We start from the raw sequence: 27,856 nt of genomic DNA on the forward strand, positions 1-27,856 counted from the left end.
AGGCTCTGGGTTCTGCCTCCTGGCCGAGACACACCTAAGTCTATAAAAGAAGTAGTTTCTGCTCCTGCCTAGCGTTCAGCATACATGGAGTGGGATGACTTAAAATTGTGATGTAACGCTCTAAAACACATGTCGTAAGAATTAAGAATGATTAATATAATCTCACATTGGTCTGTCAAGTGAACAGGAATATCTCAACTTTTTTCAAGGGGAGTTGAAATATCCTTGTCAACTTGACAGACCCATGTTGGATTCTGGTTCCCTCTAACTTGAAAATTGTGAAAATTCAGTTGATTAGAATGAAAGCGCCGTAATCACAGCGACGGACAGAATTCAAAAATGACATATTTTTGTAATTTCCCGTTTGCAAGATTATGTCATCTATTGTTTGAAAACCATTCCAATCATAAATATTGCAACAAATCTTTGAAAACTACAGGTAACCTCTATCCTCATTGCAAGAAGCAATTTATCTTGGGATGTTGCACTTTTTACATTCGTCTTCCTGATATCTCTCTTGACAACGTCTCGATCACATTTGCCTTCAGTTGAGCGCTCTGAGTTCTCTCCTCTGGCCGAGACATATCATAGTCTATAAAGCAGTCTTAAATCCTGCTGAACGCTCAGAATAAAAGAAATTGAACGACTGTTTTGTCAATGTTTCTAATTTCCTGTTTTATAGTGCAATCTCACTGGAACATGAATCCAAAGACAGCGAACAGAACCCGGTCTAAATTTTAAAGACTGTGTTGTGTCTCGACCAGGTGCAGAACCCAGAACCATCCTCATAGTGCTTACAATCCACGAAGTTATTAATTGCTTATCTTAAGCACGATAATAGCATGACATATACTTTGATATAAATATAAAATATATCACATTTCCACTTTGCTAATTTATCAGGTAAATATGTACTTATGGTTTGACTTTAGGAAAACCTTATTTTTAAGGTTTAATGCCGTAATTTGACTCGTGAGATCTGGAAAATTGTTTATCAAGTTATATATGTATTTTATATTTGATTTTCCTCTGGCGTCGTCAGTTCCTCTGAAAATGGTTTCATTGTAGCCATCGAATACTGATTGAAGATGGGTACTTAGTCTAATTTTGGTATAGGTTTGTGGCGTTGGTTTTAACAGACACACAAGGAAGACATGAATTTCTACTCCACACACGGTTTGGATTACTTAACTGTTTATGTGTCAGGATTATTTACGTATACAATTGGAATGTACACTATTAAATAATAACCGATAGATAAAGCAAGTCTCTCCATTTGTCTGTGTTCTGCAAGTAACTTATATAAATGTTAGGTGCTTTTCTAAGTATATGTAAATCAATCAAATCAAAATCTTAATAATTTGTCTAGGCAACTCATTACAGTCCCATTTATTAGGTCATCTGACCAAAAGGGTCAGGATGACCTATAGTCATCACCGTCCGTCGTGCGTAAACTTTAGCATTAATAAACGCTACTCCTCCTTAACAAAAGCGGATTTCAACAATATTTAGTTTAAAACATCTATGACAAATGGCAATCACATTTTATATAAATGAGCCTAGTCCGACCCCTAGGGGCTGTGGGGTGGGTCACTAAAAGGGGAAATTTTCTTAATTTTAGATTTAAAATCCTACTCATCTTTAACCCTTGGATGGATGGCAATCAAATTTTGTTTGAAACATTGTTGGGAAACGATAATCATATCTTATATACATGAGCCCGCTCCGAATTCTAGAGGGAGAGGGGCGGGGCTCAAAAAGAAGATTTTTTCTTTCTTTTAGCTTTGAAATCCTATTCCTCCTTAACCCTTGCGTGGATTACAACCATGTTTTGTCTGAACCAAAATTAGTGTGGAACATCATTGAGAAGACAATCATATTTTATATAAATTAGTTAGGTTTGACCACAAGGGACAGAGGTGAGGGGCTCAGAAGGGGTAATTCTACTTAGATTTAGCTTTTAAATCCTTCTCCTTCTTCACCCTTACGTGGATTTCAACCATATTTGATGTGAAACATCGATAGGGGAAGAAAATTATATTTTATATAAGCGAACCACATTCGATCCATGGTGACAGAGAGACGGGGCTCAGAAGGGAAACTTTGATGAAATTTAGCTTGAAAATCCTACATCTCCTTAACCCTAGAGTGGATTACAACCACAATTGGTAAGAAACATCATTTGTTGGGGAAAGTCATATTTTATATAAACGAGTCTGTTGCAAGACCTATGGACTGAGTTATGGGGGCTCCAAAATGAGAACTATGTTGATTTTTTTTATTAAAAAGCCTACTCCTCCTTTATAACCATTGAGTGGATTTTAACCATATTTGTCATGAAACATCATTAGGGGAGGACAATCAAATTTTACGGAAAGGACCCGGGGACAGAACGGTGGGACGCCAAAATGGGAACTTTGCTGAAATTTGGTTTTAAAATTTGACTCCTCTTTAATCCTTGAATGGGTTACAACGATATCTATAGTGTAACATCTGTAGAAACAAATTATTCAAATGAATGACCTTGATGGCCTTTCAAGGTCACAGGGGTGAAATAGGCTAAAATATTGAAATGACTTCTAATAACTATGAGAACTAGACACCTGATATTGGGCCTGCAGCAGCTAAGATGACTAGGGCTACCAAGCTTGTTGAAATGAATGAAAGTCAAAGTCATCAAATATTTCAGAAACGTACAGCTTCAACGAGGGTGTTCCTTGAATCGCCTTAATTGTTAGCCACTACTGTATATTGTGACTATGTTGCTTTGTGCCAATAGTCAGATGACCGTTTACTTTCCTTTGAATATTTATTTTGACTAATTTAATAGATGCTATTGTTTTAGATACTGGTTGATTTTAATGTCATTATAGGGCTATTTACAGACCATGAAAACATTTGGAAAACTTTAAAAATGTATTGGTACCGATAGTGTTTCGGAATGCTGGATAAAGATATTGTATTAGTTTTTTACATTATTAATTGTGTAATAGTATATACTTGTTTAGCAGAATCATTTAAATTTTGGGTAGATAGTAGTGGGTTCGGGTGAAATGATTTTTCCAATGACCGCTGTCCTGTGTCTCTAAAGTTAGATAGGAATTATCGATTACATTCTGTCAATAAAAACGAATAGAACTACCGGTCTACAGATATGTCGCCGATATTTTCTTGTTTTACGTGGCTGAATTAAGTACGACATTTTTTTGCAATAATACTGACACATCAGATAATAACAAATCAATGCCGATATCAATACATAAACAGTTGAGGTTTATTCAATAAATAGAGTATATATGTGCATAGATTCACTGTCATACCGAGTCTGTATTCCGTTAGCACTGTACTCAGCATCACAATTGTCCAATATTAATTTTGATTGCATATAGTTAATGTTAAAATGCCACTGTAAGGAGTTGTATTATCCTCACATGCATGTATTGCGCAAACATGAAAACACTGACTAATGCCCGTCATCAATTAACTGTCTGTTTTTGGATAAAGTTCAATACTTTCAAGTTCAGAACACACACTTGTATTAATACGTAGCAACAAAAACTCACAAATGTTTAAATTACACTGCATCTCATTAATGATGACACTCGTTCAATATTTCACACGTGTCTCGTCTTCGATAATCAGCATCAATAGTTCAGTGGTCATTTTGAAAAAGTTTAGCCTGATGGTTTGTCTCCCACACACGTGGTCTAAATATACACCGGCTCACACTCCTATATTATTTCCTGGATGTTAGGTACTGGAGTCGGAATCTGTAAATAATAAGATGTTGTAAGTTATCAATGAATTAACACGACGTTTCATGGTACCAACAGGTTCGCTGCAAACTGCTGGTCTTTTAGTTTTTGTTTGAATTAATTCCTTATTTGTTCATTTTGCATTACACGTGTTTTACATTACAACTTGTATAAATGTTATGCTGTTTTGTTTTCATACTGCACAGAATTTCATTTTTTCTAAATTAAAGCAACATAATACTATAGAGGAATAATGGTTGTGTATGCTATGGTTGATAGCAAACAATTAGTTTCCTTTTTCATATCAAAATATTTATAAGTTAAAGACAATCGAAATTGGGCAACAGGCAACATGCCTATACATGCCATCTTCTTACATATTACCAGTACATATAAATCAATATATATATATATATATACATTGTGTATATAAACTTAAATAATGCCAATTGCTATTTTATCTAATGATGATGAAATTCTAAAACATCAAGTAGGACATTGATAAACATCAAATACAAAATATCTCCTAGTTTATATCATTGCAAATTGAAAAAAAAGATTTTACGAGATATTCAACGTAATTCAACGAAATCTATTGGTATCTCTGACAAAGCACTGAATTTATTAAGTATAGCTTTATTAATGTTAATATCGTATCTTTTAGAGTCATTTAAAAATGTTTGTGTTGTCAGTGGTATATTATAATAAAGTTCCAAAATAGAATTAAAAAGAAGCCGTTTTGGGTTGACGTATAAAGGACAGTATAGAAAAAAATGTTCACAATCTTCGTTTTGAAATACACATGCATAGGCAGGCTGAACTCTCGCTGAGATGAGAATTAAAGAGATCCGTATTTCCCTTTTGATTGAAAACAAAATGAATGCTGTTTTTCGAATGAATAATTGTTCGATTGCTTACCTGTATGTTGTTGCGTTGATTGATTATCTTCTAATTTTTCTTTTTCGCCCATCGATAAGTTTAGTGCCTTGCCTTGTGTACTTTCACTTTCTTTATACTTGTGCGTATGTTTGATTGGTCGCTCTATTAATGAAACGTCACTTCCGGTGGAGAATTTTCTATCGTCAGTCGTTGCTGGACTAAGATTTTGTTGAGATACAGTTTCGCAACTTTCGTCATTCACATTATCACTACTGTTTGTGCCTTTATTTGACGTGTTTACAAAGTCTGCAATCGACCAGATTTTTGGCTTTGGGTTTAATGGATTATTACTATTTGATGCCGTTGAATGTGACGTGGTATTCCTAGAAACAACCGATTGTGATAAGTATCGATGAGGCATGAATAGAGGAGATGTTTCAGTCGCTCTACTAAAGTTCAGAAACAGTGGATTTGATTGGTTAATTTGAGCTGCATTTGGGTTTGGTCTTGGACACCTATCCTCGTCTGTGTCAGACACGTCTGAAATATCAGATGTGGTAACTTGTACGTCGCCATCCTCATCGTCACGGAAGTGTCTGGGAACTCCGCTTATCAGTTTCCCTTTACCTGAAACACAAATAAAGAATATTATAGTAAAAGGCAAGACAGTATTGTAGTCATTCAAATATATTTACTTCATGTCGAATATCGTCCTTTTGAACATATTGACTGCTTTTTGTACAGGAACATTTCACTTAGGTAAGTTAACCCAAACTATTATGACGGTACGTATGAATTGTAATTGCTATAAACAATTAATGCCTTGTAATAAAATCTATACATTTAATGATATGAAACTATAAAATCATTTTAGGGGAGGATGGGAAGGGGTTTTCATGCATTCATTGCACTACTATATCTGCAATAAAAATAATTTTAAATTTGATCAATTAAATTTAAAGCTTTACGTACAACTACATGCATATCAGCCAATGCAAATAACGAGAAGTGCCGATAACAAGTGCGAGTAATTATTTCATAATTATAACTTAATATTCTTAATATTTTATAAACCTTTTAAACATGCATGTATATATTTAAAATATACATGAATTTGACAATGAATTTGACAACATTTGATGTCGAGTAAAAATGCTTCATACAAATGCGTCACTGATTGTATGGGAAATTAATGTAATATTGGAGTTAGTTTTCCCTGGCTGTAGCTGAGATGACCGTGTGGTGTTTGTCGCGGTCCAATGATTTGGCCGGGTGACATGACACGGACGTATTTACTATTATCTGTAACCCTACACACTGGGGTTGATGGTCCCGTAGATAAACGGACATGGGCACCAAACTGAGGCTCAGGTTCGAACGATCAAGTCGTTTACTCCTACTAAACTGACATGATCCGTCTAAACCCCAGCACGGGTAACGGACACTCAATCCGGCAATAATTCCAAGCAGCATGAAAGTATGATTAATATTCAATAAAATGTGAAGATAAATTGATATATGCGTCAAGTTTGATCTTGATTGAATTAATGCTTTTTACCAGTGGTATTTCAATGTAATTTAATGCACAAAACATATGTTATGCAATTTTATCCTACGGACCATTTTGTGATGCTTTAAGTGCGATAATGCGGCGGTGATCCTATTAAGTATTCCGTATTAAATACAAACTCATTCGGCTGCGGAAAATCTCATGTTCGGCATTGTTGGGAGGGCCATGACACGAGGGGATAGCCCGTGCTATCAAATGATATCTTGATTTTAACACATGAAATATCAGTCGCCTTGTGTGATAGCACCGGTGAATACTGAAGACTATCACCGCGCTAGCTAGTTTGTCTGTCCCCATTTCATCTTGAGATCTTATCTACAGATTCTCTCACAATGGACGGTTAGGATTACAACTATTAAAAATGGAAATGAATTCAAGATGGCGATCATGAATATTGCCATAATTCTCCGAAATGCATTGTGTACTGGCCAAAAATCTTCTACAAAATTAGGGAGATGGTTTTCTGATCCGCTAGTCTTTGTGTCATTAAATGTTTATTAGTTTTACATCTGTAGTCCTGTCATGGGTTCGCCTTACATAGATTTTTTACCTCTTGACATTTTAAATGATATTGGGGTGTCAGTAACGAGAAGGATCTGTAATGTGTCTATGAGTGGTCTAGGTGAATAGTCGATAGTTGAGCTCTTGGTAGGAGGTAGAAATAACATTGATGGCAATGAGAATAAAAATACAGTTTAGGATCTGAGGTGGATTCTTAATAGGTGTAATATATTCAGATAGCGTACTTGAGTTGGTCATAAAATTTATGGATTTAACATGCATGTTTATTCATCATTCGTCATTTTTTCTGCGTAAACATAATGTATCATTTTTTCGGTAGTTGTTGATTTGCCTATCTGATTTACATCAATCATTTAGACTATATAAGTAAGGAGAAAATAAAGGAAGAAATGTTGTCATTGAAAGAACATAACTTTGATAAATTCTATACAATAATATGGTATTTTACAGAGAGAACGCTTGCTCTTCAGGGGCATAATTTTCTGTTTCTTCTGTACTAGCTGAAATTTCCATTATGTGTACTCCTGATGGAGTTCTTGTCGTTTTAAAATGCTAAAATCAAATGAATAGTTATTTTTCAAAATAAAAATGACCTTGTCAGTATGATTACAAATAATGGGGCATTTACCAGAACATCGTACAAACAGCGGTGTGGCTAAGAATGTGCTAGTACTTAAAACAGTATAAAAAGTATATCGTTAACAGAGTAAGACTTGTGAAGTCATATGATGTCCAAACAACGCAGCAAATTCAGATGGAAGAGATCAAGTCACCGCAAGGTAGTGTTTTTCTGTCAAAACATTATGTTCGTTTTCAAAGTATTTTTATCTCATTAGGTCTCTTGAATAAAGCTCATTGATAAGGTTGTGTTTGTATTAATTTCGCATTTAGTTTTAACAAAATCATGACATAATTCTTTCTAAAGGGGACATTAGTCGCAAGAAAGCAAAGCGCGATATGATTCAGGTGTCTTAGCTTTGGATACAATGTATCTCCTATAAGTGCTAGTATGTTTGTGTAAATGATTGATAAGATCAAAATAAGATAAACGTTTTTATCTATCTAAAACATATAAACAAAAATAGCAGGAATTCAATTTATTTAGGTATTACTCCATCTCAACTTCATATGTAATGATTAGCTGAAGTTACTTTCGCGTTGATGTGCTGAAAAAGATATTTGAATAGTTTAGTTTACATGAATACGGTAGGTAAGTTGTATGAGGGGATTAAGTGTCACTCCTCCTATCTATAGGGGACAGTATGTCTGAGCTCCTAACAGAGATCCCTACTGCTGAAAAATGATACACCACCACACATTTCTCAAATGTAGCTTCTCTACCGGTAGGTGGTAAACATACTTTCTAAACGTCAAAGAAAGATATCATATTTTAGAGACATTAAATGTGTGTATTTCTTGTACAAAAGATGTTTATGTGAAGGACTTACAGAATGGGACCATATGCCCCACGCCTGTTTAATGAAAAGAATTAATAGTTAGGGCTTTATATGCAATGCTTTAAATGTGCTAGATGACACCTCAGTATGACAGATATTCAATTTATGCGGACATCTCCTCTGACAAGATACTTATCGCATAATTTGTTGTAATATTATATCTTGAAAGAATAATACTAGCTCATAAAATTTATGAAACGTTTCAAGGTAGTAGGCTGGCAGAGTTACACTATGACGTACAAAGAGGAAATGTGGCCGATAACATCGCCTGTCATTGGGCCCCGCGCTACTCCTGCCGTTGAGGTGTGTACAAGCGTTTATCTTCTTATTGACTAAAGGTGTCTGCTTTCCTAAATAGGTGCGAGTTACTCGCGGCCTTTCATTGTTAAAAAGACACCCGTTTGATAAATCGAACTAGGTGCTCCAATTACAAATTTCTTATGTCCAAAATACATGCATTAGTGTCGAATGTCGTCGGAGCAAGTTTACATCACTGACTTACCATTCATTGCAGGCATCTGCTGCCAACGAACAGGCGATCAGGTCCAGATTAAAGTTTTAATTAAACAAGTAGGCATTCAGATTATACCAGGAAACATAAATCCCTGGTCTGAAAAAGTAACTGTGACAACCTCACATGATCTTCACCACAACCCTTCACCTCCGTGTCTACTGATGGATAGACACCAACTTCCACGTCTGGAGACGACCCATCCGTCTTCTATCTGACGTATTATGTTCCAGGGATTTTTTTATTGTAATCAGATGGAATGGGAAAGCTAAACTTTAATGTGATGGGGATATGTCCGATAGTAAAATGCATTTGTAAGACATATGTGATTTTGTGGGTTAGCCAGAATAAATGACAATATTTATGTAGATAATCGTTTAATACCTTCATCGTCAGAGTCATCGCCTGTGCCTCTTCCATCTACGTCGATGTCACTATCATCATTATCATCGGTATCTTTGTCTTTGCTCCATCCAACCTTGCTTTCCTTTTTCAGCCTCCTTCTGGCGTTAGCGAACCACGTGCTGACCTGTGTAAGGGTCATCTTTGTAATGATGGCGAGCATGATTTTCTCGCCTTTGGTAGGATAGGGGTTCTTTCTATGTTCATATAACCAGGCTTTCAGGGCACTAGTTGTTTCACGTGTGGCGTTCTTCCTACGGGCAGCGTTGTTAAGATCGAACCCACCATAACTGCAAACATGAAATTTGTTTAATCAATTTGTAGTCATATTGCAGTATATGATATTTTCTATTATGTTTCTTGTTTTCTAGCTTTTGCGCTAGAATAGGTCATTTGTGGTAATGTGTAGGAAATCTCGAATCGCTTTTCGAATAAAATTATCTTATATTATGGTCTGATTTATATGTCTTAAAAATTCAAAATTAAAACAATACAAATATACTATAATAATACTTTGTTTACTTTGTATGTATGTTAATTTAAAAGAAAATCATTGCATACTTACAAAGCACCATATGGGTGTGTAGCTAACATTGGATCAAATGGGTACAGAACGGGAGATTGATGATGTAGGTTCTTCCAAAGTTCATGTGATCGGTCAACAGACAACCCCTGAGCGGCTCCATTCTAAAAAAAGTTCACACAAACGTTATTGTTTCTATATCTACATCTGACATTGAAACATGTAAACAAAAGTGGCATATTAAAGTGGTGTTCTCTATTTTGTATATTAATATCATGTAAATGTGCCTTTAAATCATAACCATTCACAAGATCTTGCCTTAGTCCATTTCTCATAATTAAGCACCATTAATAAGTCAATAAAGACAAAATTGTATTTATATCACAGAGTCCTATGTAATAATATATGGAACGTTTTAAATGGTTACTATTATAATTAAGCATATATACGTAAAATAATTGTAGCAAAAAAAATATAATGAAATGATATTAATTGAGTCAAAATTCTGTAATATTTGAAAAAGCAATTTAATAAATATTTTATTCTTATTTCTAATTTAACATTTTAATATCTATTTAATATCTATTATTTTCCTATTTATAAATTCATTTTAATTTACAGAAATAATCAGACATCTAAAAAAGCGTCATTTCATAGTCAGTAAAATGTAATTTAATTTTACAATGATGTCGCATTTATTGAAAGCTTGCGATAAATGTAATTAGGTTGATTGCGCATTCGATCCATACGACATCGTTGTGTTGTGGTTGCACGGAATCTTAGTTTAAATCGATTTTACATTAATTGTATTCGCGTTAATGTGTCGAAACGTTTGATACTTCGCTTATCCATTAAATAATTTGGGTTTTTTTTCAAATTGCACTGATTCAGTATACAATATTGGTGTTTTTTATCATTATGTACGAAGTGAATTGTTAATTTGTGCGATATTTTTGTCAAATGGCACATGAGAATTTTGGGTATTGAATGGCAATAAAACGGTATACTGACTTTTTCTTCAATAAATGGCAAGGTTTTCATACTAAAACGGTATAATAATTAATATGACTATTACAAAGGAAGAAACTTATTAATAATATATATTACTTACTTACTATATGAAATGGATTTTTACATTTATAATAAATCGTCCAAGTTATATTGACTGTGTTCATGCTATTAAAGCGAATAGTCGGGCAAGTGACTGTAAAATCGGTAAAAATGGTATTAATATATCCGGTATAATTTCTTATGAATTAGAAAAATAAAACTTTCCGTCAAAATCGCTGTACATGCGAAGAAAATAATAATATCTATGGGAATCCTAAAAGTCCTCCCGACCGGCTATGAGTGCAGTTCAACCTTAACGCATGCGCAACACCCACCACTCTCCGTAGTAAACAAAACATGGCTACCGTAGTTTTGAACCAAAATGTTTCCGCCAAAACAACCAACTGACTCACCTAAAATGCGAAAGGAAAGGCAATGGAGCAGCGACAATCCCAACAACTGACTCGGTAAACATTACAACGCATGGACAGTGTTAATACAACTTGTTATAGTGAAGAGAACAGTTCAAACGAGCACGCGGCTCCGGACCGCTACTGTACGTACCTAGGCCTACTACCCGGTACTCCCTGCTCAGCTGATAGTGAGTGAGTCTTCGTATTTTGATCATTATGTAAATAGTCCCTAGCAGTATTTTTTTCATAAATGAGTGGTCACATATGGTCACATGTTTCATACCTGTTCCCCAATCGCGTAAAACGTAACCCTGGGGTAAATAGCGGTTCTTTAGTGGGGCCTCTTTAGGGGTAATGAATGCCCTGTATATTTATAAAATGTACCGTTGTAATGCATGTACAGTTAGAATGTAACCGCTAGTGCATTATCAAGCTAAGATTTGTTTCAATTAATCTATAATATTATGCTACCGATCAATTCATACAGTTCTGATGTAATATATTTATAGATTTTTAATTTGTAAATTTTTGTTCTGTACATGTTCTGGTAGTGTTGTACACATACATTGTATATAGGATTTACATTGTAGGTTAATTGGTAAAATTGTATTGTATATGTTCTGATATTCACATATACATATGTACATGTAGGTTTTAGCTTGTTCTTTAGATATATTTGGAGGGACACATACAGTATTATTTCTGGTCATAATAATAAATAGTGTTTTGTACATGTGTATGTACTGCCAGAAACATATATACATGTATATATATATTTCTGGTACTGCAGCCATGTATCATTTATAATTATTCTGAATTTTTGTTGGAACTATAGATAATGATTTTTGTATCTTTTTTGAAACAATATTTTATTCTATCAAATGCATCAGTGACACATTCACAACTTATAAAATGTTTTCTCTAAAATAAAAAAAAACAACTGTAGAATGAACCTACATTTATTCATTTATATATATTTGAAATTGATCATTTCAATTTTTGTCACATTCAACAGATATAAAAAATTGTTGGTTCTTTTTTTCAGGCACCATGCATGCATATTGACATGAATACAGAAAGTTCATCCCTTGGACCTGTATACAAGTGTATGTATACATATACATACAATTAGCATCATATGAAGACTGAAGAATGTTGATTTGAGTGCTCTTGAAAGTAAACTTTTCCAATATGGACCTAGAAGATCATGAATAGAACATTTAAACAGTATTAATTTATTAAATGTTCCTTTCAACTGTAATCATTAAATAAAATTATGATGCAATACTTTTTCATTGTTTAACTTTGTAGAAATATTTGTTTATTTTAGTCCTCTAGATCCAGTGATTATAATTCTTGCATCCATATGCCTGCCCATTTGTTTGTCAGGGCTTGTGAGATAGCTTTTCAATTACTTTTAAAATATAAGGATTTTTTTACATATAGCTATATAGATACCATTGTCTTAGGATTTCTAAATTCTACTTTACAAGAGAGTAGACTCAACATATAAATAAAACCATAAAACTAGCAAGTTATCTGAAATGTTAAAAATCTTTTTGTCTGAACCAAATTTCACATTTATTGTCTATGTGTAACTTGTACATAGACCATTTATGTATTAATACTGTAGTAACAGTGATTACAAACACAAAGACTAAAATGTAGTATGTAGTACTATGTACATCTGTCTTTGATTTGAGTTCTAAACAAAAAAGTGGTACCTATTGGGAAGTTGTGACTTGGGCGAAGGGTGAAATACAGAAGAAATAGCTACACATGGAAAAAAGAAAGATATACAGTACCATATGGATTCAAAATTGCTCCAAAATCAATGAGACTAAATAACCAAAAAAAAAGCCATGTAAACCCCAAATATGCAATGACCAGATCAATGATAAAGCACCCTTCCACTTCCAGTTATCTGTAGCTATTCTATATTTCAACCCCCCACTCAAGTTACAACTTCCCAACCTCATGATTCTTCTGTCTTTTAGCCCCCCCCCCCCCCAACAACACACACATACCTGATTGATTGTCATGTTATTTCAGGTTCCTATTCAGGTATTATTCCTAAAAACCAAAAAGGGTATACACACTGTGTACTCTCAAAGGAGGGGAACCACTTCATTCAAAAATGGAATTTACAATTTCATCTTAATTTTGAAATTTTCAATTTAATTATTAATTACTGGACTATTAAAACAGTATAGAACCCCTCGGCTACAGACAAAGTACTGTGGTACACATTTCTCTTAATTAATTACTTTTCTTCAACTCAATCATCTTTTTCTCCAGAGCACAAAAAAGAACAGGAAACAACAGAAAAGGAAAGTAACATACATGTTGGCCTATATGTTTTCTGGAAATATATATATGATGTGTTAATTCTCACAGCATAGGCCTACATGAATGTAAAGAATTAAATATTATCAATGTTTGAGAGAATTTCCTAGTTGTAATTCTATAGCTGCTACATGGAATGTACGTTTACATATATACATTGTACGATACATATACATCATAAAAGTTTCTTTCCTTCCAGCTGGACATTCATGTCATCTCTCTCCAGAACTCAAATATTGTTTACAAAAAAAAAAAAAAAAAAAACCAGAGACATAGATAATTTAATTAAATCTCTGCAAAAAAACTACACGAATAATTGAACACATATATTGTACTTGTAAAATATCCATGTATGAGCTAATTTATTTTCATATCTGTGACAGCTACATGCATGGACGTTCTATGGAACGTTTTCGTGTGGTTTTAAATGGGAAATTTATGTTACGATTATTTGTATTTAACCTTCATGATTCGGTTGATGTAAAATACGACGAATGCGATGCTGCAATAATTGCCCCTTGCCGGGGCCCCATCTCTGCATCGGCCGAATATTTGTGTCGATTTCCATGTACAAGATGCTTTTTATCGAAAAATGATTACAAAGCATTGTCATTAATGTAAGAATACTTCATTTGCATCAAATGTATCATCTCAAAACAACAATTTGCATACCGCATTAGTGGTTTATCACACGAAACGAAACCGACACGACTGAGAAACACATGTCCATGTTGACATTTCCATGTTCATGCTATTAATATTACGAGAGTAATTATCGTGCATTTAGTATAACTACAGTATCAATTTCTACCTATTTTGTTCAGGTTTTCTCTCTTTTGTATTTAACCTAGATATGAAATGTTTATGATTAAATGCTATGAGTATGCTATGCTATGTTTTACAATGACGACTCGGTATATAACAATTATGTAAGTCCAGAAATAATTTACTAAACTGGATTAACAAGATATTTTGTTGTATCACTTTTTAAACAGTTCTTGTTCTCGACAATGGTATCTTACCAGGGCATAGAAGGCCGAGGGTTCTATTCCGGAGCCTGGTGGGCTCATAGTGGCCTGGGCATAAACACTCTCTGGCAAACCAGCCATTCGTGACAAATATGGTATGGCAGCTCCGACGGGTAGCCCCTCTCCCGGCATTACGGCACGCCCCTCTGCTGGTATTAAACCACGCCCACCATCCACCACCCCCGGAGAGGACTGACTGCCAGTTGTCTTTGTTGAAAGCATCAGCTGAAATTTGTAGAAATCTCCAGTAAAACATTTATTGATAATGACAGTGTGGACAAAAAAAGCTCAAATTCAAGGCGATCTGAATTTACAAAATGAACAAACAAAATAACGTGTTAAGGACGGTCACAAAACACATTTAATAATTACCATTGTTATGATAATACATCTGTACCATCATCAGATGTCGTTATAGATATAGAATCTAATCCCAATATACAGAAAAAATATATACGAAGTTTTTCAAATCTATGGCAAGGTAATCATACTTGAGGTAATGGATTGATTGATGTAATGGTTGTTCAAAACCATGGACGTAACAGATGTGGCCACTGCACATGTCATCGAACCCCTAACACTGTCGTGCCAGTGTGGTTTTTATTTCAATATCATATAACATCATTATCAACATTAGTAAGACAATCTACATCTAATGCAGATTCAATTTGGAAAAACAAAAACAAAAAAGAACATGATTTCATAAATCTGTTAAAGGATCGACTATCACATGGGACGACAAATACCATAATTCAACAATAGGACAGAAAGCATCGACATTAACAAACCACCTGACGTCAGCTGATATTAAAGCAATGCAGTGCAAGTAACTTCTTCGTGATCATTTGGAATGTGCATATTATCAAAATAAAAGAAGGTACTGCATTTGTAATTTGAAATCCTTGCTTTGATATAGTTGTTGTTGTTGTTAACAAGTGTTATATTTGATTTTTTATACATACAAATAATTATACCATTGAGTAAAAGTTTTTACGTCGATTTTGAAGAATGTAAAAAGTACTTGTGAACAAAATTAACCTGCTATCCTCGTGTGTTTTTTCTTTGCTATTCATTTATAACGAGCATTATAAATGCTATGTGCGTGAATATATAATGTTATCAAGCATGGGATATAAGTATTCAGATAGTCGGCATTTCTATTGATATCATGACATTGTCAACACGATACAAAAGCAGAATTATGGCAACTTTTTAACATGTGAATTATGACTCAATAAGTAAACTCATTACGTATTCATACCAGTGAAATGGATAGTGATGACTATATCAGATGATATCGCGGCGTCAATTACAACTGCTGAACCAAACATTCCATATTAACAAGTCAATTCGTCTAATCGAAACATTGTGTTACTTAGTGGTGTTAATGCTGTGTGTGTGACGACATTTTAGTGGGGCCGATCTTCCAAATCGATCTGTGTACGAGATTTAAAATACTCCACAGAGATAACGGGACTATCTACTAAAATATCAAGTACGAAAACATTTTTAATGGAATTTAGAATTTAAAAATGGACTGCAAAAATGAAATTATTTTGATAAGTGCCGTTCACTGCCATTTGTCGTGAAGAAGGCTGTGACAATTTGCCGGTGAACACACTATTTAATGTGGTTACATTTGTAGTCAATAAATAAAACATGTTGTTAACGCTACACTCAGGGCACTATACACAGATCTGATATAACTATTATATAGCAGACCTTATACCATAAACCACCGATATCAAACATAGCAAATCTATCAATTCGGCTAATTTCCTCATTACTGGGTAGATACAGCTAGCCTTTTACTACATTGTACCCGGGTTTTTACCTCCTTCGCTTGGCTGACTAATACAAGTTATTGACAATGATGAGTTGCACAAATCATTTATAATATCTCGCATACATATCTTCAGTGGAAGGTTTACATTATCAAATATATCCATTAAGACCCATTTAAATTGCCAAGAAGCATCTTATTTAAATGATTTTGTAGAGATGTAAACATGTGCGGCGACAATGGTGTGATTTGCATCTGTCTATTGGATGTCTACATTAGAATCATTGCGATGAACATCAGTTTAAGGAACACTGGATCTTGATGCATTTAAGTGTCAGTTTTTATAGCTGATGATTTTCCTATCGTTACAGTCCTGTTATACAAACTATGTCGCCGTATAGCATCGCCATTAGCGAACACCACTTAACAGATCTTCATAAAAATACTTAATTTCAATTCTACGATGATGTCTACGTACACCGTGACCGGGTGACTATGGTGTATATACAATAGATAAAATGTATATAGCATTACACTTATCCAGACTAACGTATAACTGTGCAGATATTTCAATAATGTACATTTCTACTCTATTTGTAATCATAGCTTTATATGGTAGCACATACAGACAAATTAAAGATTAAGTATGATAACAATAAAAAAAGTAAAAAGTCATTTTAATGTTTGTATTAAAAATGTTTCGTATGTGACGCAATGACATACGGTAGCTGTAGTTAACCAATATCCTTACTGAGTATATTGTGATGGTGTAACGACCTCTTTTACAATACCCTGCAACCATCGTGCACAATTAAACTTACCCCTTATATATTTGTGTTGTCATCGGTAAAATTCTTCAGTACAACTTTCGTCTCAACTTTCATGAAATATTTATTTGATCACTAACAAATGACTGATAAACAACTGATTTATAGTAATTATTATCTAAAAATGCAAATACTCCCAGTTATATTAAAAAAAATTGTTAATTTGCTTCTAGAAGACGAATCTACTGTGAACCAGTATAACCATTAAAAAGTACGTAAATAGTCATTATTTAGTGGCGTATCATATGTTGCCGGTTAATTATGCGATATTTTCAAGATTTCGCGGGACATTGCTGAAATATTGAGAAATTGATGAAATATATATCCTTATAGCTAAATCGCAAATTTTTAAAACCCCGTTAGAGCTTAATTTTCTTGCTTTTAGTAAAAAAAAGACCCGTAAAAATAGCCAGCTATACGGTATACATGTAACGTTCAGTAATACTAAAATATCTACCCATAGAATTAAAGTTGAAGTCGACTTTGTTGATAAGGTACATTTGTAGGTTATAATGGGTTCACACCTGACTACAAAATATGGAATCATACATTTCCGTGAGAAAATAAATCCATTAAATAATATTGCCTATCTTATATTACGGAGAGTATATTACCAAAGATATCTCGGGTGATATGACTATGACAGATCAGTGTACTTATGTGGTGGCGCTTGTTGTTATCCGTTATTATTATCTTATTACCGTACAGCTGTATTCATATTTGATAACACTTAGCAATATTACTGTCACTTTGGAAATAAAATGGAGATATTTTATCTACTGTTACAGTGCCTTGCTACAGGGACATTGGGTAAGAATGGTATCATTAATCTATCCAAAGCTTATGAATCCGTCTCGCTAATGCCCTTTATCGTTGAGTCTATTCAGACGTTATAATCATTTGAGTACGGGAATCAAACCCGCAACATAATAAGTCAATAGTTTAACAAATGTCAATAGTAAATTTAAACTCATTGATTTTTTCAATTAAATCAATTTTCTAGTTTCAAAATAGTTTGTTTCATTTAAAACGCACGACAACGTAAACCCCATCAAACTTTTCTCACTTTCCGATAGCAGAATTAACTTGGTTGTATAAAACTATCAAAAATGAAATAAAAATAAGAAAGATAAAAAATACTTTAATACGAAAACATTAATATCAATCTGCAAATACGATAACTTACTAGAGGTTATGATAAATTATCATAAAATAGATCCTAAAATAGAGTATATATATACCGATCCACGTCGTATCTTTAAGCACGAGCCTGTGATATCCTAAAGTTCTGCCAAAATAGGTATGATATAAACCAACATGTATGGTACTAACCGACATGTTACCATTTTAAAATGAATAATATAATCGATATGTATAGTTGTAGTTTTCCAAGTTAAACACGGGTTGTTCGTCAATTTTACATTAATTTATTATTTAAGCATTGATGTCACGATTTTTTTTTTAATTTTATCGGGGTATGAAAAAAATTGTTTGCAAACTCTGATTTTTTCTTTTTTCTTACTGGTTTGCAAAAACGTATTGGCTAATCAGAAATCCAGATTTGGTATGAAAACAAAGAAAAAATAATTATTTATTTATGATGATGTTTAATGTTAATGTATTGGTTACGATATATTAAATGTTCCACAAACCTTAAATAAAATTAAAAAAAACACACACACACACACAATTTACCCAGAAATTGCATCAGTTATACGAAACAGATATAGGGTATAATGAGGTTATTTCAAAATTGTGTTGTGTTTCATACGAAACTGTATTAATATAATAAACATATTTACTAAGATTTAAGTTTGTAAGTCAATAAGTTTGAAATATACACTTTTGTGTAGAATATGTGTAAACCTACATATATGTATAATGACAATTTATCAATATGTTTTAACTTTTATATGGACAGTTTATCAGTTAGATGTAGATATTTCTAACTGAAGTATCATACACTGCCACTTTGATATAAAGCTCTGATATACATGTAAATACATTTTATGTATTAGATATGGAATCAATATGAAAAAATGCTACATAGGGATCATATTCCAAAACAAAGTCAGCTTTATGTACATTAACAAAAATTGTTTGCGTAATTGCCCCTCCCCCTTTAACTAGAATACAATATACCAACATTATTTGAGATTGAAAAATATTTTAGAAGAATTCTTCGCTAATTTCATAGATAATATCATATCCAAAAGTTAAGTATATGATTATCATGTCTGCCTAATTAGTGTATTTACTACATTGATTATATAAGTAAGGTTTGTATTTTGGGGTCAATCTAAATTTTATTATGTCTTTTGCTTACTTTTTCCGTTTTATTTCTATCATTGTACAACAAATAATGGCAGATTTTATTATTTAAGGAAAATAATTTCTTCTGATTTTTATAAAGAAAATAATTCAGTATTACTAGATGTACGTGTGTCATGTCAGAATATATCGTAGTGAATTAACAGTTAAAAAACTTTGGTTAGACATAGATATTCAAATGTAAAATTAGATAATTGTTAATTTATTACTGTGCAAAATTTAGATCAATCGTTAAAATTAGAATTAGAAATTTAGAATGATCACTAAATATAAGTTCACCTTATCTCTATTATTATTTCTAGAGACTGTAGATTACTACAGCTAGTGGGTATCACTGACCTGTGGTCGAACACAACTCTTACACAAGTTTATATAATAGGACTACGTATACACAGGCCGGGTTCGCCTTGTCATACTAACTAATTATATACTGGGGGATAAAATTAAAATTAGATATATGAAGAGTAGATATACTTTTTTGCAAAGAGAAAGATAATAGTGATTTGTTTATGTCTACGCGTCTCATGCTCTACTGCCAGGCATTAGAGTTATTAATTAAGTACATGTTTGTTAATAGCAGTACGAAGCAAAATAACTTAATTAATACTTCAAATATGTTAATTTAAAATATAACGTTTTCGCCATAAATTAGGTTGATATAGTAAGTTTAAACTATTTCTGTAATTTTAATGTAATTTTAATGATGGGACTGGACACAAGATTCTCTAAGTTATATGAAACCCTCTCCCATCTGCAGTAGTCATTCTAGCACTTTTCAATGTATGCCTATCACATAAGATGGACAAAGGAGACAAACTACATTACGATTGTGTTATTATGGCAATATCTCATTAAATGTTGCTTCCTAATCGTTAAAAATAATCTATTGGATTTGCAAAGAAATTGAAAAAAATCCACACTGTATGTGTTTCAAGTCCGTAATGTAAAGTAGATTTATCAGATGTATCGATAGTAAAATAAAAAGATGTAGGTCGTACGATGTGTTATGGAATATACATGAAGTACAGTCAATCTATGTTATATGAAGGAGGTGCAATCCATGTTTAGTTGTTTGTTATGTCCAATATTAAAGATTAACAGCAGATATGAAAGACAAACTGTCTAATCTTGCTAACGATAAATTGCACATAGCTAAACTTATTACTTCTTTCTGAATTTAAGGAAATAATTCTAAGTTCCAACATATTTAGGCCCTGAATATGAAAGAATGAGATAAAATATGTAGAAAAATCTTCGTTGCAGAATTGTCAATCGAAACAAAGTTTGTAATTGCATTACAGTTGATACCTTAAAGATGATTGATAAAGGCTGACAACACTTTAATCCAAATATCGTCACAGGAATCGTATCAGCTAAGTAAAGTTCCTTTATAGTATCAGACGGTGATTTTATGACAATGCTCTTTCTTTCTGATAAGTATCGCTAATGTTGCCGATTAAGCTTGCCAATTAAGCAAATCATATTTGCTTGATTTGCAATAATTGAAATATTTGATAGTGTAAGCGTACAGTAAATTTGCGATTATAATCAGACAATCATGAAATAACACCTATAATGCTGGATAATTAATAATTTGTGTAACATATGTCAAACAATCGATATAACAATGTAGCCATGTTGTTCAAAAGGCGTTCAAGATACTATATATCTGTACTTATAACCCTCCCATACCACTTATAGAAAATAGTGTGTGAAATATAATAATTATGTATACGGACTCTTCAGTTGTACTGTAGATTTATTTCGAGATAAGATTTTACCCCGATTTTTTTTCTTTGAGTGACAATGATGGTGAAATAGTTTAACTAGATCACATTAGTTTCATCTCTCCAGGACCCCCATCAGCAATTTTTATTAAGGGTCAACTGCATCGACAATGGAAGGCCACTAAATTCGTGACTTGAACAATTTCTGAGCCTTTGAAAACATAAGAATGTGCCAAAGAGCCATAATGTTCTGAATATCATTGGCGAAAAATTAAAACGTGCAAATGATTCATAATTCAATATAATTAGCGATAAGTAGATAAATTTCATTTGATAAAATATTAATGTTTCTATATCATGTATTTTTTCTTACTTGTCCATAGGTAAAAATATAGGTACTAAGACCAGATCAAACGAAAGTGAATATTGTTGCAGAATTACGAGTGGTAAGTCACCGTAGACTCGATTATCACTGATGGTCTATCTAAACATATTTAAACATTTCAATACTTACTTTTGTATCATTATAATAGTGTCACAGACACAAAAACGTTTTAGAGTGACGTCAATGTTTCATTTTTTTGTTTAAACACATTACTTTTTTTTCAAAAGTGAAACTTTTGCCATAACATTTGGTAAGTATAAACTATGGTTTAAATATTAAGAAATCTAGGCTTTGTTTAAATGTTTAAATGTTTAAATATAATGAACATTATTATGATAATAACCCATGTTGTTAATTTATTTCTACTTTTACAACAATAAAAAATTCAGTTATACTTGAAACCGAAATGACTTCATTGACGGCTCGATATCCTATAGACTGATATAATCAGCTATAGTACGAACCATAGACCTAGAGTCAATTCCAACCGGCTTCCTAATTTAACTAAATAAATTGATAATGTAAGTTAACGTTCGTTATCTAAAAAAAACATCATAGTATATAATGTTGTAAATTGTAATGTAAAAAATACTGGAACTTGTGTTGTTTTCTTTCCGTGTTTTTTTTCGTCATTAAATTATTACGATTTCCTTCGTATTTCCTGGATTAGTTATTGAAAAGAATTAACAATTTATCTTTGATATTTTTTATCTTTCAAATTGCCTTTAATTTAGTGTAGATATTTTAATGAATTATATTAAACATTAAATTGTTTGATATGGTATAACGCTTGGTCATTTCTACGTGTATAAAGTTATTTGGAATTATTATCACATTTTATTTAAGTATCACCTTTCCCTTTTTTAATAATTTGAAACTAAACAATTGATTGGCACACCATTATGTTGGTTTATAATGTTATTACCTTTTTTATAATTTACAAGAGGTGTTTTTGTCAAACTCTTTGATTCACATACAAAGACAAAAGTATTGATTTAAAGTTCATTGTTCAATTATCTGAAGACTACTTATCACCCGACACATATGTGTTTCTGTTATCGCTTACTCTGTGCATACATTGTACACGTGCTAGTTAGGTTTTAAGCTGTTGTATAGTTAAACAACTGAGATGACAATGGATAGAACGAGGGATAAATAGATAATTACTCCACTATAAATAGAGCGATGATACCCCTTTCCGATAACGAGGATAATTATGAAGGGGATGGTGATCACTTCTAGAGCGGTGATGATAAGGAGATGATGTACATAAGATGAGGATGCTGACTTACCTGTTGTGCTTGTAAAGCCCCGGATGATGGAGGTGAGAAGCCAAAATGGGCAGCAAACGCCATGTTAGGTTTACAGAGCCAGGTTGTATGTGTATAAAAGATGAGCTTGGTGTATAGTCAGTGACAAGCCTAACGACCGATTATGTTTGTATTCTAATATCTCACACGTCTTCACCTCCATCTAACAGAGAGGTGTCAAAACACGATGGGGAGGGGCACTGTTCCTAACTCCATACCATCTCAAGTCTTAGGAGCATTGGTTCCTGTCATTGACGCCACGCCCACTGACAGGTAGACTCCGCCCCTTTACAGTCGGGTAGCTAATAGGCGGTCGGGTAGAGTAGCGAACAGATCTAGAGCTTTCCTATATATCATTTGTAACACGTTTATAATGCTCTATCATGAACGAGGTTATTCTGCGTTGTGGTTTTAAACACAGTTTTTGTTTAGATATAAATTAGATATTGACATAATATTAGATTAAAACCGTTGAATGAGTGGACAATAGTAAAGCAGGTATTGTATTGCTAAGCAATTCAATTTTTCGGCCGATGAGCGCCAGACTGCCCAAGGCGCTTGGCGTCAGCGCCTACTACATCGGCTTACAATGGTAGGGTAGCAAGGTCATCAAGAGCGCGCTTATCTTATCTATTACTGCATGTATTTACTACGGGATTTCTACCTGTGTTAATGTTATTGACCAAAAGTGACCATAAGATTAGATGACAAAGCCGGTTATATGCCCAATAACGGTGGTGTACGAACGCCAGACTAGAACGTATTGTAGTTGATCTGCCTAGCGTAATTACACGTATTGACCAGCCCGTGAAAGGCCTGCCGTCTCACGCCGTAACGTGCAGTATAAGTGTCAGATATTGTCACCAATAGTGAGGAGGACAAATTCTGCTGAGCTGCCCTCATTTATCATGAGCTCGTGTTATTATTGATCAGATGATGTTTTCTGTTGTCCAGACCGATTACGGGGGTCGATTAGTGTGTAACAATACGGGAGACGGGACCACCCTTATATGTCACATCATCAACAATACAAATCTCTACAAGGCTGTTTATAACTCCACGCCATTCTATCCCCATTACTCTTTCCCCTTTTATACTTATGGACAAAACAAACAACGTATAAATACTTTCGTTATGAATGGAAATAAAAGTTTTGACATGCGACAGATCAATACCATGACGTGTAAACCAGTGCTCGCTTTTCAATAATACACAAGATCGGTCGAATTTCCGAATTTAAACTGATAGTAATTCTATAATATGATTAATGTACCTTGTCATTTCCGGTTCCGGTTTGTGTCTACCCATATATATTTTAATACATAACGACAAAGTGAAAAATGGAAATGCAGAAACAAAACGAGAGTTTAAAAAAAGCATATCGCTTTGTATTAATATTGCATTTCATTGTATAATATGAAACCATTGAAGGATGCGTGGCGCCAATCTATCCGGTGCTTACGTGTAAATATACCCATTTATTTTCACACGCCTATATCATGTACATCAGAGATATGATACAGCTTTCTTATTTTACTGATTTACTTGTTCTAGCTTAAATTAACTATATAACATTATCTTTTAAATGGTATTGAAACAATTCAACTTAAAGCTACATTTCTATCATTGCATAAAGCAACCTTCAAAATCACCAAAATAAGTTTTCTTACAACTTATAACTATACAGTTAATAATTATTCATTCGAATTTTTTGGTAAATCACGATTCTAATAATTAGACTATTTATCATATTAATCTATATATAAGCCGCACATTACTTTGGTCGAAAATTATTTTTTGCCGCGCGTTCATAACGAAAATGGAAACCAAATTGTTGCGAAAGTAAAAACTATGGGCCGTTTACATATCTGAACAACGCCATAAATTATGTTCATTATTACTTTTGTGTGTATATCATCTTACTTTTCTACAAAATATATTATTATTAAACTCAAAATAGTGTAGATTTCAACACAACATGAATGACGTAATAGTACACGGAATTCTATAAGTTTGAATATATGTATTACATCTTTATTTACTAAAATCAGATTTATCGTCGTTAAAATGTGAATTTCATATATATATATTAGATATCCCTGGCAAATATTCACAAGATATTAACATTTGAATACAATCAAATTCTTTTCTAGATGTAACTTAATTTGAGTTAAAGAAACTTAACGTAAAAGGTCTTTAACTAATAATCATTCGTTTAAAACACTTTTTGAACTTTTTGCTTTATTTCGGCGTTTTGTAATTTTCCGTCGTGCAAAAACATTTTCTTCGTACAAGACCCAAACTGCTTCTTTGCCGTGAACATATATGGGCGTTTTCACATAACTCTCAGAGAACATGAACCTTACAACAGAGATAAGTACGACTGACAAGTACAATTTGATACCCGGTTAGTTCAACTAAAAGCATTCAGCAGATAAACAGTTATCTACTAAATCTTTATATTATTTCCATTGGAAAATGATTTTACATTTTAGTAAAGTGGTGTACATTCCGTTCCGTTAAGATCACATTCCTGATATTGAACTATTCTAAAAGTTGTAATGCTACGTTGACGATGTTGATTAATATAGCATCGCATTACAACAAACGTTGTTACTTATTACAGGGTGCGGGCGACACTGTTACTTATTACAGGGTGCGGGCGACACTGTTACTTATTACAGGGTGCGGGCGACACTGTTACTTATTACAGGGTGCGGGCGACACTGTTACTTATTACTGGGTCTGGGCGACACTGTTACTTATTACTGGGTCTGGGCGACACTGTTACTTATTACAGGGTCTGGGCGACACTGTTACTTATTACTGGGTCTGGGCGACACTGTTACTTATTACAGGGTCTGGGCGACACTGTTACTTATTACTGGGTCTGGGCGACACTGTTACTTATTACTGGGTCTGGGCGACACTGTTACTTATTACAGGGTGCGGGCGACACTGTTACTTATTACAGGGTCTGGGCGACACTGTTACTTATTACAGGGTCTGGGCGACACTGTTACTTATTACTGGGTCTGGGCGACACTGTTACTTATTACTGGGTCTGGGCGACACTGTTACTTATTACTGGGTCTGGGCGACACTGTTACTTATTACAGGGCTTAGGGCGACACTGTTACTTATTACAGGGTCTGGGCGACACCGTTACTTATTACAGGGTGCTGGGCGACACTGTTACTTATTACAGGGTCTGGGCGACACTGTACTTATTACAGGGTCTGGGCGACACTGTTACTTATTACAGGGTCTGGGCGACACTGTTACTTATTACAGGGTCTGGGCGACACTGTTACTTATTACGTCTGGGCGACACTGTTACTTATTACAGGGTCTGGGCGACACTGTTACTTATTACAGGGTCTGGGCGACACTGTTACTTATTACAGGGTCTGGCGACACTGTACTTATTACGGGGGCGACACTGTTACTTATTACAGGGTCTGGGCGACACTGTTACTTATTACAGGGTCTGGGCGACACTGTTACTTATTACAGGGTCTGGGCGACACTGTTACTTATTACAGGGTGCGGGCGACACCGTCACTTATTACAGGGTCTGGGCGACACTGTTACTTATTACTGGGTCTGGGCGACACTGTCACTTATTACAGGGTCTGGGCGACACTGTTACTTATTACAGGGTCTGGGCGACACTGTTACTTATTACAGGGTCTGGGTGACACTGTTACTTATTACTGGGTCTGGGCGACACTGTTACTTATTACTGGGTCTGGGCGACACTGTTACTTATTACAGGGTCTGGGCGACACTGTTACTTATTACTGGGTCTGGGCGACACTGTTACTTATTACTGGGTCTGGGCGACACTGTTACTTATTACTGGGTCTGGGCGACACTGTTACTTATTACAGGGTCTGGGCGACACTGTTACTTATTACAGGGTCTGGGCGACACTGTCACTTATTACAGGGTCTGGGCGACACTGTTACTTATTACAGGGTCTGGGCGACACTGTTACTTATTACTGGGTCTGGGCGACACTGTTACTTATTACTGGGTCTGGGCGACACTGTTACTTATTACAGGGGTCTGGGCGACACTGTTACTTATTACAGGGTCTGGGCGACACTGTTACTTATTACAGGGTCTGGGCGACACTGTTACTTATTACAGGGTCTGGGCGACACTGTTACTTATTACAGGGTCTGGGCGACACTGTTACTTATTACAGGGTCTGGGCGACACTGTTACTTATTACTGGGTCTGGGCGACACTGTTACTTATTACTGGGTCTGGGCGACACTGTTACTTATTACTGGGTCTGGGCGACACTGTTACTTATTACAGGGTCTGGGCGACACTGTTACTTATTACAGGGTCTGGGCGACACTGTTACTTATTACAGGGTCTGGGCGACACTGTTACTTATTACAGGGTCTGGGCGACACTGTTACTTATTACAGGGTCTGGGCGACACTGTTACTTATTACAGGGTCTGGGCGACACTGTTACTTATTACAGGGTCTGGGCGACACTGTTACTTATTACAGGGTCTGGGCGACACTGTTACTTATTACAGGGTCTGGGCGACACTGTTACTTATTACAGGGTCTGGGCGACACTGTTACTTATTACAGGGTCTGGGCGACACTGTTACTTATTACAGGGTCTGGGCGACACTGTTACTTATTACAGGGTCTGGGCGACACTGTTACTTATTACAGGGTCTGGGCGACACTGTTACTTATTACAGGGTCTGGGCGACACTGTTACTTATTACAGGGTCTGGGCGACACTGTTACTTATTACAGGGTCTGGGCGACACTGTTACTTATTACAGGGTCTGGGCGACACTGTTACTTATTACTGGGTCTGGGCGACACTGTTACTTATTACAGGGTGCGGGCGACACTGTTACTTATTACAGGGTCTGGGCGACACTGTTACTTATTACAGGGTCTGGGCGACACTGTTACTTATTACTGGGTCTGGGCGACACTGTTACTTATTACAGGGTCTGGGCGACACTGTTACTTATTACTGGGTGGTCTGGCG

The 27,856-nt window shown here is 34.5% G+C and overlaps 1 protein-coding gene across 1 annotated transcript; it reads right to left on the minus strand.

The window, feature by feature from the left end:
* Positions 1-3,250: 3,250 nt before the first annotated feature.
* On the minus strand, positions 3,251-23,048 carry LOC138316182 (Iroquois homeobox protein 6a-like). Its single transcript, XM_069257746.1, has 6 exons — positions 22,802-23,048; positions 14,451-14,681; positions 9,662-9,783; positions 9,079-9,386; positions 4,674-5,261; positions 3,251-3,770 (listed from the first exon to the last, which is right to left on the minus strand). The coding sequence occupies exons 1-6, from the start codon at positions 22,862-22,864 to the stop codon at positions 3,751-3,753; spliced, it is 1,332 nt and encodes a 443-aa protein (XP_069113847.1). The 5' UTR covers positions 22,865-23,048; the 3' UTR covers positions 3,251-3,750.
* Between the last annotated feature and the right edge of the window lie 4,808 nt (positions 23,049-27,856).

Source organism: Argopecten irradians, chromosome 2, assembly GCF_041381155.1.
Source record: "Argopecten irradians isolate NY chromosome 2, Ai_NY, whole genome shotgun sequence".
Taxonomy (NCBI): domain Eukaryota; kingdom Metazoa; phylum Mollusca; class Bivalvia; order Pectinida; family Pectinidae; genus Argopecten; species Argopecten irradians.